At 37.9% G+C, this 16,171-nt stretch overlaps 1 protein-coding gene across 3 annotated transcripts in view; it reads left to right on the plus strand.

Moving 5' to 3' along the window:
* The window catches only part of LOC133452740 (laminin subunit alpha-3-like), a 75,399-nt gene extending 66,825 nt beyond the window's left edge, over positions 1-8,574 (plus strand). For 2 of the 3 annotated variants that reach the window (XM_061732339.1, XM_061732340.1), the window contains 12 exons: positions 449-586; positions 1,317-1,447; positions 1,539-1,673; positions 1,815-1,935; positions 4,906-5,039; positions 5,144-5,324; positions 5,441-5,599; positions 5,680-5,845; positions 6,169-6,323; positions 6,431-6,524; positions 6,608-6,727; positions 7,365-8,574. In XM_061732339.1, the coding sequence (XP_061588323.1) occupies positions 449-586; positions 1,317-1,447; positions 1,539-1,673; positions 1,815-1,935; positions 4,906-5,039; positions 5,144-5,324; positions 5,441-5,599; positions 5,680-5,845; positions 6,169-6,323; positions 6,431-6,524; positions 6,608-6,727; positions 7,365-7,507 (1,677 nt within the window). In that variant the 3' untranslated portion in view covers positions 7,508-8,574. Of the gene's footprint in view, positions 1-448; positions 587-1,316; positions 1,448-1,538; positions 1,674-1,814; positions 1,936-2,171; positions 4,871-4,905; positions 5,040-5,143; positions 5,325-5,440; positions 5,600-5,679; positions 5,846-6,168; positions 6,324-6,430; positions 6,525-6,607; positions 6,728-7,364 lie in introns of those variants that run through there. The other variant, XM_061732341.1, reaches the window with a different exon arrangement.
* Positions 8,575-16,171: the final 7,597 nt, after the last annotated feature.

The raw sequence follows: 16,171 nt of genomic DNA on the forward strand, positions 1-16,171 counted from the left end.
ATGCATATATCATCCACATTCAGTTAGCTCAAGGTGCATACCAGTTATAATAGTTTTGACTTTTTAAAGTGGGTTTTATTTTTAGTTTGTTTATTTCAGTTCACTAGTAGTTTTAATTTCAGTTTTCAAGAGAATTAACTTGCAGATATTGACAAAAAAAATCTAGGATGAAAGAAACTTGATAACGATGGTATACAGTACAACAATCTTTTATTCTTTAATTAGAAAAATTAATAGCCAATCATTTAAAAAAAAACAAGCCACGAAACAAAAATGAAAGAAAAGTGATTTAATTTCAGTTACAGTTGGATTATTGACTTTAGTTTATGTTTCATAAAAAATAACGTTAGTTTTTATTTCTATTTCAGCGTTAGTTTGCACCGTTAGTTTCAGTTTTAGTTTTCATTTACTCTTCATAACATAAGACGCTTATGTCTGTTTTATCCAGGTTTCACGCAAGGCCCAGTTCAGCTTGGGGAGCTCCCTCTCCGCCCCTAGTCATGTCACTATGAACGGAAACGTTAGCATCTCCCTCGGATTCAAGAGCACAGAGAGCAACGGCCTCATTTTGGAGAACAAACACATGGTAAGTCTTTGTTCATTTTGACATGAACACTGCATACAAACTATGTGAAACCCTTCTCCTGCATACACACTGGTATTTATGCAGTGAGAAGGTGTGCATATCACTTATTCTTCAGATTACAGTTTGATTCACTTTTAGAAGAAATCAAGCCTGAACTGCTGACCTGGAAATATAAATGAGAGAATTTGGTCTTAAATGAAACCGTATTAATAGAACTGCATTTATTATCTGGTTTTCTTTCCCATCCTTAGTTCTTGCGGTTTAGTCCATAATAGTTTGATTGCAGTGAATTATTGCAGCCGTTTGCAAGTCATGCAGTAGGATGGCTGCTTTGATGGTCATATAAAAACCTCGCTAAAGAGATTTTAGGCATAATTATCGACTAATGCACAGCTTTGTCCCTGTAATGACTGAAAACAGCCGATATAACATGGTCCCTCTGTATTTCCATTTAAGGTCGTATGATCCAGTATACAGACTATTCCTTTAGGTCTTTTGCTCTGAATTTACAGTTTGATTACTTCTATTAATTTTTCCCAGCCAGCAGGTTTTATTCTTGTCACAATTACACATCTGAGACCCCTGTATAAAACAGATTGCATTTTCTCTGCTTCAGTAATGACTGTTTATATGAACCAGTCGCTCAAAGATGCCCTTTTGTTGTTGCTGAGAACAGAAAGGACTGGATGCAGTTTCAAAATCTGTATTTATTTATTTATTTTCTCTCCAGGCTGATGGGATAAAACTTGCATTGGAAAATGGCTATGTGATCCTAAATTTCAACGAAAAACAGTGGAAATCTAACAAGCAATATCAGGATGGGCAGTGGCATTATTTGACGATCACCAAAGGAGCTGGAAGGTATGAATGAAACAAGAACTTCACATTCAAATAGCGACTGACATATGTTGACACATTTAATAACATCCAATTCAAAATGTTTTTTTTCAAGGATTGAGATGCATATCGATGATGAGGATAATTGTCAGCAGCAGAAGGATGATCCGTACACACCCATGGGAAGCAACATGCTGTCACTCGGAAATAAAAAGTTCAAAGGCTGCATTTCCAACCTCTACACAAGACGGTAATGTTTGCTCTCTTTACAGATTTATGTGATTCACAGCTTTTATAACTGAAAGTCTGACGAAATGATATTGTGTCTGATATCCAGTCATCTTGATGCCTTGTTCTTTGCTTGACACCTGTTTTTTTCTGGTCATTGCAGGCCAGATAAGCTGTACCAGCCTGAGGACCTCAGCTACTTCACTGCTTCCGGAGATGTCCTGTCGGATGTCTGCACAGCTGAAAGTCCTATTCAACTGATGCTGGACCGCGGCTCTAAGAGGGTGAGTGTATATTTTGCATTTATACTTACTTATATTTTTCCTTATCCTTATGTCATCTGTTTTTTTTGGAAATGTGGTTAAAAAATAGCATCTACACTATTACTATAAAATGTGCCTCAACAAAGTTGGATTTCTCTCACTTGAAGTAAGTCATATTGACTTGATCTTCCTCTTCTATAACTGTCATTGACACTTAATCTTGTTTACCTTTTTAAATTTTGCTGCCTTATTTCCAGAGATGAAGAAGAAGGCGTCCTAAGACCTGCTGATGCGGACAAGAATCAAATATTGACTTGAAAAACTGCCAGTGTACACCACAATGTTCTTAAACGCCTGCTCATCCATTTTCAGTGTACTTCAATAATAAAAATAATACTTGCATGAATGTTTCAGTAGCAATACCAAACTAAAAAATGATTGTATTTCATCAACTTTGTCTTTTCTATTTAAATTAATCAACTACAAACTTGAATAAGAACCTTGAAATTACTCCGTGTCTCCTCTCTTTCTTCCATGTAACCCTCTAACAGTCATTCACAAGCACATTCCCTCCATCTCACCTGAGTTTCACACAATCATCTCCTGATTTTGAAATGATAGAAACGCTCTAATCACAGTTTCTGAGCTGCAAATTTCGCATTCAAATCAGTTTCACCTTGATCATGTGAATTTGAGTAAAGCATGCTTTGGTACCTTATGATTTATTTCAAACGCTGATGAGCTGATTGCACATCAAAGAAGAAGCATGTACGCTGTGCCTCACGACCCTCCGTATCCATTTCTAGAGTGCACAATGAAAAAAACAGATTGAACTTTAAAGCTAAATTGAGATTAGACTTTCTCTCACAGTCCAACAGCATGCATTATAGGTAAATTGATTATTCTAAATTGCCCGTAGGTGTGAGTCTGAGTGTGCCTGGTTGTTTGCCTGTATATGTGGCCCTGCGATGGACTGGTGATCTGTCCAGGGTGAACCCCTGCCTCTCGCCTGAAATTAGCTGGTATAGGCTTCAGCAGACCCCCGTGAACCTGCAAAGGATAAAGCGGGTATAGAAAATGGATGGATGGATGGATGATGTTAGACTCTGAACATCATTGTAGTAAATGATGTAACCACTGAGAAGAAAAGAGGCAAACCTTGAGATGAAATGAAAAGATTTCTCTTACCTTAAGTTTGCCAACATTTTGAATTTCAATAGTGTGATGTTCAAACTTCATTGTCATTCTTTAACCCACCCCCCCACCCCTTTCAGCAGCATGAATATAGCAATATTTGTAACCACACTGGCCCTTGCATGCTCATAATGACTATAAAAATGCCATTTGGTTTGGAGCAATCTCTTCCCTAGCAACCTTTGACTCACAATAGATTGGCTGAAAAATAAATTCCCAGCTGAAATCAAAGAATAAGCAGCTGGCACCAGAGGCTAGACTTGATGGAACAACATAAAGTAGTTAGAGAAAAGCAAAATACAAAAAAAAGAAAAATGATACTCTGAAATGAAGTGAAAGCCCATGGGGTTTCATGTTGAAGCATGCTTAGAACCAGATATCAAAGTGTGTAAGATTATCTACTGTTGAACGAGTCCTTGCCTTGTAGTTATATTTATGCCAAGACTTTGTGAGTTCTTGCAGAAAAGTCTGTTGCATGTAACTCTGTTCTTGAGTGCATGTCGGAGATTCGCAAGCAAATTCTTAGTGATAACATTAAACATCACTGTGATATAAGAGAACTCTTAAAAGAGAGTCAGCATGGGGAAACCTATATACCGTATTTTCTGGACTATAAGCCGCACCTGTATATAAGCCGCATCCGCTCTAGTTTAAAAAAAAAAAGATATGCAAGCCACAGATATTTCTGTTGTTAGATTAGATATTTACTACATGTACAGAAGGATTTTGAACTGTAAATGATGTACATGTTTGTACCTAAATAGATCCTTTCGTCTTTTAACACGGCAGCAACTTTGCTGATTAAAACGGGACAGAACCAAGAGAAAATAACCGGTATTTATTTATCTATTTATCTGTTTGAAATCTGCTTCTACCTACTTCTATCTGTAAAGAAGAAGTAGCGTATTCTTCTTTGCATTTATTTTGTCTTAGTTTTGATTCTAATTCCGGTTATAGCGCCCCGAGCGGTGGAAGAAAAATCCACAGAATAGCTGCACCTTTGTATAAGCCGCACGGTTGAAAACCTATGAAAAAAGTAGCGGCTTATAGTCCAGAAAATACGTTAATTAAGTAAATAATTCAACTTTATGCTGCCATAATTACACGTATGGCCCACCATTTTCCATTTATCGCATTAATGATAAAAGCTGACATGAAATTATTCTGAATTATTATCCTTAAACCAGTCTGACAACATTAAGTGAAACATTACAGATATGTTCCTTTTGGCACAAAATTATTTTTGTAAAAATGTTTCTCCATATGACAAGTCAAATGTTACAATGGTTTTACGATATATACAGTACAAACCAAAAGTTTGGACACAACTTCTCATTCAAACAAATGGGGAAGTGTGTCCAAACTTTTGGTCTGTACTGTATATGCTGCTGAAATATTCTTGAATTTGGGGAAAACTGAGTTTTCCATAGTTCTTTCTGACTCTTTAATCGAGAAAATATTAGTTGATGAATTTTTAACACCGTTATTAGATTAATAGAGTATTCAATAAAATAAAACTACTTTAAGCCCCATTTGCATTGATCTGTTCAAGAACGGGGTCCAGTTTAGAAAATGAGTCACCTGAATTCTCACGTTCAGGTTTTTACATAATTTTTCTTTTATTTGTTTTTCACTTATACTAGCATATATGTGTTACATCCTTGTCATTATGCTTTTGCATTCACGATATATATAATTTGATTTATTGACAGAGTGGAACTCATCCATCGATGTGACAGAGCGAAGACTTGTTAGGAATTCGAACACGTAAATAAATGTGTTTTTGTGCTTCTTTAGGACGGTGCGACACAGATGGTGAATGAAAGCCTTTCAGTGTGTTCGCTACCAGCCCAGGTTCAACATGCTTACCACATGGGGGGGGCAGTTAGCAGTCTGACCTACAGCCTTCCACTACAGGTTCTGCAGCCCAGGTGAGCAGCCAGTGTTGTTGCAAACAATTGAGCGCTCGTCTGAGTTTTACCATGTCAAGAACAGAGCTTTATTTCTGAAGCTGTTTCTTCTTCATGCGATCCAGGCCCCATTTCTCTTTAGATGTCAGGACTCGGTCTCCCGAAGGTCTGCTGTTCTTTGCTGGAACCAGAGGAGGGCAATCTCATCTTGCATTATACATGTCTAAAGGCAGGATCAGACTGTCTGTGGGCAAGCAAAGGGAGATCTTCAATCGAGAGAAGTACAACGATGGGAAATGGCACTCAGTGAGTAGATGCATAGATCCAGATCATATTCTATATAATCACACAAATGTGTACAAATCATCAAAGTCTCATTTTGAAAAAATGAAGCCAAACACTGTTGTATCTGTTGTCTGTAGGTCATATTTAGTTTGGAAAGGAAGAAATTCAAATTGGTTGTGGACGGTATCAGAGCTCAGGATGGTCAGCTCTATAAATCTGAGATTATACCAATACACCAGTTTGTGTCACCTGTGTACCTGGGCAGTGGCCCAGCATCCCTTCACAAAGAGTTAAAGGTAAAAAAAAATAAAAATAAAAATAAAAAGTCAAAAGTGTTTGTGTGTAACAGTTTTAAACAATTTCTTTTAACTTTCAGTCAAAGGCCCTCCCAAAGCACAGCGTGACTGGCTGTGTGCGCAATTTTAAAATGAACGGCGCCCTGATGTCACATCCAGCTGCGAACTACGGGGCGGGGCCCTGCTTTGAGGGACAGACGCAAAGAGGAGCATATTTCCCAGGGAATGGAGCGCACGTGGTCATAAGTAAGCATGTCGCCATCCGATAATATTACAGCTTTCCATATAAAAAGCAACAAATTCTTTAAAGCGCATATGAATATGAATTTTTTACACCAGATATTTATCTGATTTAGTTAATAAAATTACCTTTTTGTGAGTAATTAATATGAGATGGTCCTTTCAATGACAATTTCTAGGATAACAGTCACATATTTAATCTTTAAAAGACATTAAATCACTAGCAGTGTTCATTAAGTCACTGTCCCTCGTTGTTTATATCCTTATATCCTAAACTCTGTTCAGCCCTAACTACTACAAATTCTCTATCAACTCTTTCTGTGTCTCAGATAACTCCTTTGCCGTGAACTCCGCTTTTGAGCTGCTGTTTAACATTCGTCCACGGAGCCAGACAGGACTTCTGCTTCATATCGGTGAGTCCAGCCGGACTCCTTACGGACCTGCGACAGGAGGCTTTTTCACCGTCTACATGCTCAGAGGAGAGGTAAGACTGCACGTATGCTGTTTGCCAGAGAAAATGTACTGAAGTACATGTAGACTGTGATTTACTGGTATGTGGGAAACAATGACTTTGAACATGTTCATCTGCAGGTGGTGGCAAAGGTCAACAACGGGAGAGGAGAATTCATGGTGTCGGTGAAGCCAAAAGCTTCCTTATGTGATGGAACATCTCATAAAATATCAGGTGAAACTTAATTAAAAATAGCTTCAAGTCTAACTTAAATCTAAATACAAGATATTACTTAAAGATGTATTTTTGTCTTCTAGTAATCAAGAGGAAAAATGTTGTGCAACTATCTGTGGACACGTTGGACGATTACAAGATTGGACCACCATCTTCCAGTATGGCTTTGACCAAAGAACCGCTGTATGTGGGTGGCATTCCTGGTGAGTGTTAGTGATGCCGATGTTACGCCTAATGGTTTTATAACCCATTCAAAGGTCAAACAATTTCTACAGTCAGAAGGAAATCACAAAGAGTCTTGCTTGAGCTGGCGTGCGCTCTTTTCATCTCAGTTGTTGGGTTTAAGGTGGAAGTTAACTAGTCTTTTCCATGTCTAGGCTTTACAACAAAATCCAGTCTTTAGTTGGTGTCTGGTTGTAGTTGTGTAAATGATAACCCAAAGTCAAGCAAGTAAACCCCAAGTATCAGAAAAACTCATGCGCATACTCTTTAGATGCGAGATGAAAAAGTTTTTACAAAGTTGTAAAAGTTGGATGGCATTTTTTGATAATTTGGACACGCTCTTCATTCGTTGAACTCATACTTACGAGCAGATTTTTATTTCAATTATAACATAAAAGATGAAGAAAATCTAAGATTGTCAAAATAGTAAAGCAGTTGAATCAAATCCTTGGTTACACACACAGTAAGTACATACAGCCATTTCTGTCAAACAAGCCTCCAAATGTATTTCTTATAACGTAATTAAAGGTACTGGAGTGCTACATATGAATATAAAATTACAGAAGCTAGAATACAGTAAGCTTTCACCCCTTCACCACCTGGACCTTTCTTCCATAGAGATGCTGATGCAACAGCTGCTTCCCGTCACGTCGTCCTTTGTGGGATGCATCCAGGACATGAAGATCAACGATGAGCCGGTGTCCTTCGACGTGTCGTCAGCTGTGTTCGGTCCAGTCAACCTCAGGGAGTGTCCAGGCTGAGCAGAAGCATTTCGTTGCTTTGTCACTGAGCAAACCTTGAGACCATGTTTACCATCAGCTATGTGCAATCTGTTACTAAGGCAGAGAATGTGTTTGTGCGTATGAGTGCGTATATGATCAGGAGCGTTATTTAGTTTGACAGTGTGAGTGTGTGTGTGTGTGTGGGTGGGTGTGAGTGTGCGTGTGGGTGTGTGTGGGTGTTTGGGTTAACATTTCTGTATTTATTTTTGTGATATAATCATGTATCATGTGACTATTTCACAAATGTATTTTATAATGACTTTAACACAGTCGGCCTGTTGATTCTCTGTCAACAGCCAAATGCTACTGAAGAGGTCTGTGATTGGTCAGAGCGTCATTATGGCCAACCCAGCACTTTAAGAAAACAAACTTCTGTGATGCTGCTGTAAATGATATCAAAATTACAAGCAGATGGCTTCTTTTTTTTTTTTTTTGAACTCCAAAGTTTAAAGCACAATTTTGGACATTTAAGTCCACTTGGTTTAATTCATTGACATATCAGGGCTTTTCAAACTATTCTGAGTCTAAATCCACATACCATCATGTAGAGTTCTGCATTTGAACTGGTTTACGAGACACGGGATCATCACATATGTTTATCCATTCTTTATTACTTTTATTCTAAGAAATGTTCCCATATTGCATTCCTTTAGCATGAAAATAAGAATGCTCTGTGTGTGTCTATTAGTTCTACCATTAAGCAATATTAATTTTCCATTTTACAGTTAAATGACCAATATGCCTTTTACAATCCTGATCAGTCATGTTTGGGACCATTGCTATAAATTTGAAAGTAATATAACAGAACAAAATGTATTTGAAGTACTTAAATTCACCAGCAACTGTTTACTTACCTGCTTTGCACATTTACCAAAAATTGATGAGAGATTATGTTTCAGAAAATATAAAATTGCCATGTAACTGGACATATTGCGGCATGCATTCTTGCCTCGTGATGTCTGGTTTTGAAATTGTTGCTTAAATTGTCCGATCAATGTTTTTTATGGTTATTTCTTTGCACCATAAAAAGTTCATTTGAATTGTGATCACAGTGACAACTTGAGTTTTTCTTCTTTTGTCATTCACTGTGCCATTTTACACAAGTGCACCTATAATTGGAGTTTTCCAAAACGGTATGCTTGTTTATAAGTATTAAAAAGGGTCCATACAGTAAAGGAGGTAATTTTATATCTAGTGTCTTTGAATACAGTAGACTATATTCTAAAACGCTCTTTGTAGCTCCCCAGCCAACATAATTACATTTGCCCTATGTGGGTTAAATATCCATTTGGGTACAGATTGAGCCCATAAAGACACTAAGATACCAACTAAATGCACTTCTATCCCAATGTTAAATAATAAAAAAAAGCTTAAATAATCTATTTATGCCAGTCAAATATCTTTGTTGTACTTTAAACCTTGATGTGGTACAATGAAAATCATCACCCAGATATGAATATGGGGTAGACGTCAACCTGGAGGTTAGAATGTTGATGCTGAGTAGGAATACTTAGAGGTGATATTGAAAAAAAAACCTTCCTTTACTTGAGAGGAGTTTTGGGTGTTTGAGGTGAAACACTGATGTAACAAAATCTTAACACTTTGACTTGGACAGTCTGAAATGATCCAGTTCAGATTTGCAGGTTTCTGTGACATGGCAGCGTCATCTCTGAAGAGTATAATTCAGGTGTCACATCTTTTGTTCCACCCAACTTCACATCATGTTGTATTTAATGTACCATGGAAGTGGGTACGCAGATGCACACTCCATGGAGAAGGATGCTGTCGAGTCTATTAGATGACATTACACTGTTAAACCAGTTATACTATAAAGAAAAAGCTTTAGAAATGAGCAGTGCTGTTAAAAATGCTGTCATACTTTATCAATGTGGTAATGTAACCAAGTCATGTCGCAGAAATCACTTTATTAAAACCAGAACATTGTGTAACCTTTTTTTTTAGAGCTGAATTTATCTTCTTTAAAGACCCCATGAAACAGTAACTGCCCTTTTTATTTTTTATTTTCAATTAAAGAATAAATTAGAAGTTAATTACACAGTATATCGGACTGGTGTAAAGATTTGGACTCCTCAAACGATCTCACAATTGTAATTACCTTAGTTGGCCTCTCGATGGTGCTATATTATGAGTTACATTTTTGGTTTATTGATCTATTGGGGACTTCACAACTCACAGGTTAATATGGCATGAACCACAGATTCTGAGTTTTATACATATGTACTTACTGCTTTTGTCTAATGTTATGTATATTTACTTTGTTTTGGCACCAACATTTTTTACAATTCTGTGTTTTTGAAGAAACTGCTCACCCAGACAATACACACATGGTGTTTACCATATTATCATTATTATTCTGGTCATGGTTACCACATAGTCTAGCTCGGCCAAACATGCCACAGCAGGATGTCGCCATAGTTACAGAACACATCATTCATTCATCAATATACAGTACGGTAGTTGGAGTACATTAGTGCAAAGTCTCCATTGCAATGACGATGCAACATCAGGTGGACAACAGTTTGAATCTATTGAGTGACACTAAAGGTGTTGGACAGATACAGTATAGCACAAATGAAAGAGGTCCGGGTGTCTTAGGTGTTGGGGTAGGTTTACAGAAGAGGATGTGAAGATCAGGACACCCTGCGGAACCTGGCCTTTTCCTGACAGTTCTGGGCATTCAAGTAATATCTCACGGCAGATTGCCAGGGGCTCTGTGTTCAAGTTTATTGTAACAGTAATATTGGAACATCCCCCATAATAAAAATAAAATGAAATGTTTTTATGTCCAAATCTATTCTTCATATGTTCATACAAATATACCGCAGTAGACAGAGAAATGTTTTAACCCCCCGTACCCCCCACATATAAGTAAATAGTAAAAAGACATATCAACAACACAATTAACGGATGAAATTGAAACCAAAAAAAAGACTGAAGGTCCTCAGGGTGTGTGCTGGGCAGCTTGTGGGGGTCTTTAGGCACCTCTTTAACCTCTCTCTGACATTGAAGACTGTGCCTGATGTCTTTAAAACTTCCTGCATTGTCTCGGTACCAAAGAATGGACGTCCCAGCACTCTCAATGACTACAGGCCTATGGCGCTCACGTCAAACATCATGAAGACACTTGAGAGGCTTGATCTTCATCACCTGAGATCACTGCTCTCTGCCTTCCTGCCCCTCCTTAGTTTGCATACTGGCAGCACATCAGTGTGGAAGATAATCTTCCACTCACAGGATTCTGTCTCACCTTGAGGGTGCGGGAAGCTCTGTGAGAGTCATTTTCTTCAACTTCTCCAGCCTCCTGACAGACATGCTCCTGGATATGCAGCTTTCTTCTCCCGGACATCACTGACTGACTGCAATACGTCAGGATGGATGGCTGCGTATCTGAGACATTAGTTCTAGCAGCACTGGGGTGCCTGAAGGATCTGTTCTGTCTCTGTTCCTCTTTACCCTCTACACCTCTGACTTCCGGTTTGATTCTGGATCCTGCCACCTCCAAAGTTTTCTGGTGACTCCTCCATAGCCAGATGCATTAGCAATGACGAGGAGGAAGAGTACAGAGGACTGGTGGAGAGCTTCGTTGTGTGGTGCAGCCGGAACCGACTTCAGCAAGACTATGGAGGTGTTGGTGGATTTAAGGAGGAACCGGAGTCAACCTGCACCAGTTACCCTCCGGGGTGAGGAGATGGAGGTAGTGGACTTGTGCAGATACCTTGGGGTCCACATCAACAGCAAACTGGACTGGACTCATAATACAAACGCCAGAGCAGGAAGGGCCAGAGCAGGGTGTTCTTCCTGAGGAGGCTGAGGTCGTTCGGCGTCTGCAGCAGGCTTCTCAAGACCTTTTAGTCCATGGTGGCAAGTGCATTATTCTTCACTGAAGTGTGCTGATGGGGTGGCGTCGGGACTGGTGACGCCAACAGACTTAATAAGCTGGTGAGGAAAGCCTGTTCTGTGGTGGGACTGGACCTGGACAACCTGGAGGTGGCTGAGAAGAGGGTGAAGGACAAAATCCGATGCTAGTCAGAACCGAGAAAAACACAGGGAAACGCACGACGGGCACACAAGCGTTTGAAATCTGTAAGAGAGAAAACAAACAAACAGACAAGAGAACAGGCAGAGACACAAGCAGCAACCATTTCAGGTCCCTGAGACTGAATGAAAACTAGGCCACTGCAAATATCTGTCCCCCAGAAACTGCGGAGTGAGTATGTAGGTGAGTGAGCAGAATCACTTTTTGAAAGCGATCTGAAGGCACAATCTTCAAAAGTACAGTATCTGAACGTGATGTTTTGAGTGAGCTGGTTTGTTTTGGAAGAAAGGAGACATGGGGGCAAGAAGAGGAGGGTGAGAACTTGAAGAAGTGGGGCGATGATGGTTTTCTGATTAATGTTCAGCTCCTTCCTCAGCCGGCAGCCCACTGCTGTGATGTGCAGTTCTACTTTCCCACTACCGTCCTCCCAGCAGGAAGTTGACAGGATATTGAGGAGCGAGTGCTTTGACAGAATGATGCATAATCCTGGAGAAACAGGGACACAAACAAGAAATTTGACTTAATCTTAAAAATAATTAAAATAAATAAATAAATAAAAGTGAATGTAAAAGATAAGTAAAGGTACAGAGGAGGAAGGTTATGGTTTACACATTTTTAGCTAAACCACTTCTGGTCAAACCAAACTGGCTATTCACCAGCTACAAGTCGAATAAGTTCAACAATTTGTTTAAAAAAAGCAGTTTGCAATGTGTGAACGTACAAGCATTTAAAAATATATATGCAAATCGTTCCGTATGAATGCACATTGCTGATGCAAAGTTTGTGTAGACTCTAAACTAAACTAGGAAAGACTAAAAAAAGAAAGACTTGACTCTGACATGGATCAAATCTGATTTACTTCTGTTGCATGCAAGATATCACATCTTTATAGCAAGGCAGATGACAGGAAAGGGACCAACAATACAATATAGTGAGAATAATTTAAACATTAGGATTAAGGTCACAGCAGAATCTGCAAAAGTACCAAGATAAATGCAACTGACTGACAACTAACATGGCGTTTTTACTCACACAGACGGTAGGAAAATATGTTACTGCTGTTAGAAGCTACAAGTTATTATTATTGTTAAAATATTACCACATCAGAAAATGTCAAGGGCACATTTTGCTATATGTATTTTTTCATTCAGTCTATGCCATCCCGGCAAACGAAGACTAGCAACATATCAGATTAAAAAGTGTAATGTTTACTGTTCTAACAATATATATTTACGTTATTACAATATACATATTTATGACATTGCAGCTAAAAACATTTCACATTCGGACATTATGATATTCATATTGTAAGCATGTGATAATCGATGATACAAATGTGAAAATGTTTAAGGTATAAAGCTGGTCACAGTGCAGGCCAGTAGCTGAGAACACTGAGGACTTGATTAAGTTCCAGTGTGTCGATCAATCAAGCATCAGTTCTCAAGAGTCAGGGCTGTCCATCCCTACTGGAGATGGGATTAACATTTTAGAAGGTTACGTGTTTTCATTTTTTACAATAAGATTTACAGGTCATGTGGCAATTTTATTGTTTTAACAATCCATTTTTCCGCATTTGCACAATACATCATCACATTTTTACAGTTTTTGATACTACACTGTAAGAATGTGAATATTTGTTTTGTTATATTGAGATAAATATGTATATTGTTATAACGGGAAATTATATTGTTCAAACTGGAAATATTTATTGCAATATCATGAAAATATATTGTTCAGACTTGAATTTCCTTCAAACTGTCACTCCAAGGGGTTGTAAACAGATATGTGTACACGCACAGTTTAATCAACCAAGGCAATTGATTAGGCTTCAGGTTGTTATTATTGGGTTTTTCTGGTTGAGCTATTACGTTGCACATAAAAACTATTTTCTGAAGAACAGGAAGGAGATCTGCTGAATCCGATGAGTGTGCTTTGTAAAGGATGATGACCATAGTCCATGATGGACAGCAGAAACTGCTGTCCATCAGTTAATAGCAACATAATTAAACAGGAGGGCTGGCATTTCCGTAAACTGTCCATTCTGTGTGTATGACACTAAAAACTGCAGTTACTTATACTACAAGCTATATGAAATTCCTCTGTTGTTGGTAATGGAATATTTTTGAAAGACTATGCTGCACTTTGTGATGTATTTCACTCTACTGGCCAGGGATTACTAATCAAATTTACTGAAAGTGAGTTGTTAAAACCAGTTGTCTAGGATCAGGGACACATTAACAGTGTTAATATAAGTGAGAATATGCTTTAAGTCTAAACATAAGTCATGTACATGTGTGTATATAGACATCTCTTCCTTGACCCAGTGACTGTCCTTACATTTGCCAGTTGTGAAAAAAAGTAAAGAAAGTGGGCAAAAAAGGAAAGGACACTTATTATAATGACACAAAAGTTTAAGAGATGAACCAGGGGTTAGAACCTGGACTTCCCACAAGACAAAAAAAACCGCTTACAGCTGTACAAGATGTTGCTCCCTGGCCTAATTGCCTAGCCTAACAGGTAAAGCTAAAATAGCCATTGTATCACATGTGCTGTGCTGACAGGACATGGTAATTAAAATGTATATCACTATATTACCTTGTCATCTTTTATCATAACATTTTAAACACATAGCCTAATAAAATACAAGAAATGCAACAAAGTAAATTATATGAATAATTTATTAATCTGTACAGGAGAGATAAAAGTATAAAGTGTTGGCTAATATAATCAGTAGGACAATCTAGCAGCTAAGTTATGTATAGGTGAAGTGACAGACAGCTGATGAACAGATCCAGCACTGTCATCCACATGGTTTTCCTAATTGGAAATTATGACTAGATGACAACGACGACGACAACAACAATAATAATAAAAACTATATTATGCAAATCATTTGTCAGATAAAAATATAGGAAATTAGAATTTGAGAGTACTATTGTGAGTAGATATACGAATGCACGAGATGTTACGTCTGTAACTCAAAAAGGACCGCGCCCACTCTGGTGCTGTTGTCACGCGTGGTTTTTTTGTCTGTCACGACGGATGATGAAAAACTAAACTCAGTTACGAAAAGACAGAGACGTAATAAAAAGACCCAGGCCCATAAAACTGCGACCAAAAATGGGAAGAGACTGTTGCGCCTCAAAAATGATGTCATGGGCGAGCTATAGCACAAGAAATGATTTTCTCCTCCCCCGTGAAGGCAAATTGATGCAACGCCTTTGCAGAAATGATAGAATTAATGGACTCAATCAAAACATTTTTCTTCAAATTTTAAATATTTAATACTAGTTTTACCATTTTGAGATTTGCTTTGTGCGGGTGAAATTGTTGCTCTCGGTTTGTTGCGTCGCTGAAACACATACTCTTCAGAAAGCGAGTAATTCGTGCAGCACTTGAATGCAGCATATTTCCTGCTCGGGAACACGCCGAGCGATGGTGTTGCGGCGCAAGAAGCAACCTTTCCGTGGAGATGACATCGCGGGAATTTATGAAACCTGTAATCCACAAAACCTTGTCATCTCGAATATATCGAGAAAAAAGGCGGATTGACATTGTTTCACTATCTTAAAAACACGTCTATATACGAACAGTCGTTTCAAATGAACGTATCATCCTGTTCTGTTCACATGAGGCTAATGATTAAAACGCGTGTTAAATTAATATTGAATTTGAGTTGAGATAATGTGTGTTTTTAACTGCAATTGTCTTTTGAGACATTTAACATCAACTCAAAAACTAAGGCGTAAAGAGAAGTGCACAATTGAATCGTATCGCTTTTATTTGTATATAATTGCATCTGTATAATAATAAAAAACCGAGTCAGTTCTTTATTTTTTTAATTGTACTAAATTTATTAGCGATAAGGTTGTGTTATATGCATGGGTGCAGATCCCGGGGGGACGGGGGGGAAATGTCCCCCCCAATAAAAATACCATAAATTGTTCAAAATTTAACAAATGTATTTTCAGACTTAAAAGTTGAATATGTAGAATATTTATTAAAAATATATTTCTAAAAAAATAATACATCCACGGTGCGTTTTGAGGTGTACAGAATGAAAGTATTGCTACTCCATAAATTATTTTTTAGTCTGAATTAATATTTTTAAAATTTTATACAGACAAGAAGAGTTAGCCTATTAAGATACAGGATCTCTTCTTCCAGGGAGTCCTGGAAAATGACAGATGAAAACAAACATGGGCATTTATGTAAATAAATTTGATGTTGAGTCAACTTGTGCTGTGTTTATTGTGCTCTTAGCAATGGGTTAGAACTGTTTACCACCATATCTGTGTTAAAACATGATCAGTTAGTTTAAACAACTTGTTTAGGGCTCCATATTTCATCCATATGATCGCATTGATCGTGCATAAAGTAGTCCCATAGGATAAAAGGAAGATGGTGAGAAGAATTTGAGATGAGTAGACACTACATGTCCAAAACCCTTAAAATTATGATTTACGAATATAACAGTTAAGTAAGCAGTGACACACACTGTTGGCTGTTTAGGACAAATAAAAATGAAAGGTAAGCACAATAAATGATTCCCTGTGCAGTATTTTTTGGCGAGCCTTTATCAATTT

Source organism: Cololabis saira, chromosome 10 (genome assembly GCF_033807715.1).
Source record: "Cololabis saira isolate AMF1-May2022 chromosome 10, fColSai1.1, whole genome shotgun sequence".
Classification (NCBI taxonomy): domain Eukaryota; kingdom Metazoa; phylum Chordata; class Actinopteri; order Beloniformes; family Belonidae; genus Cololabis; species Cololabis saira.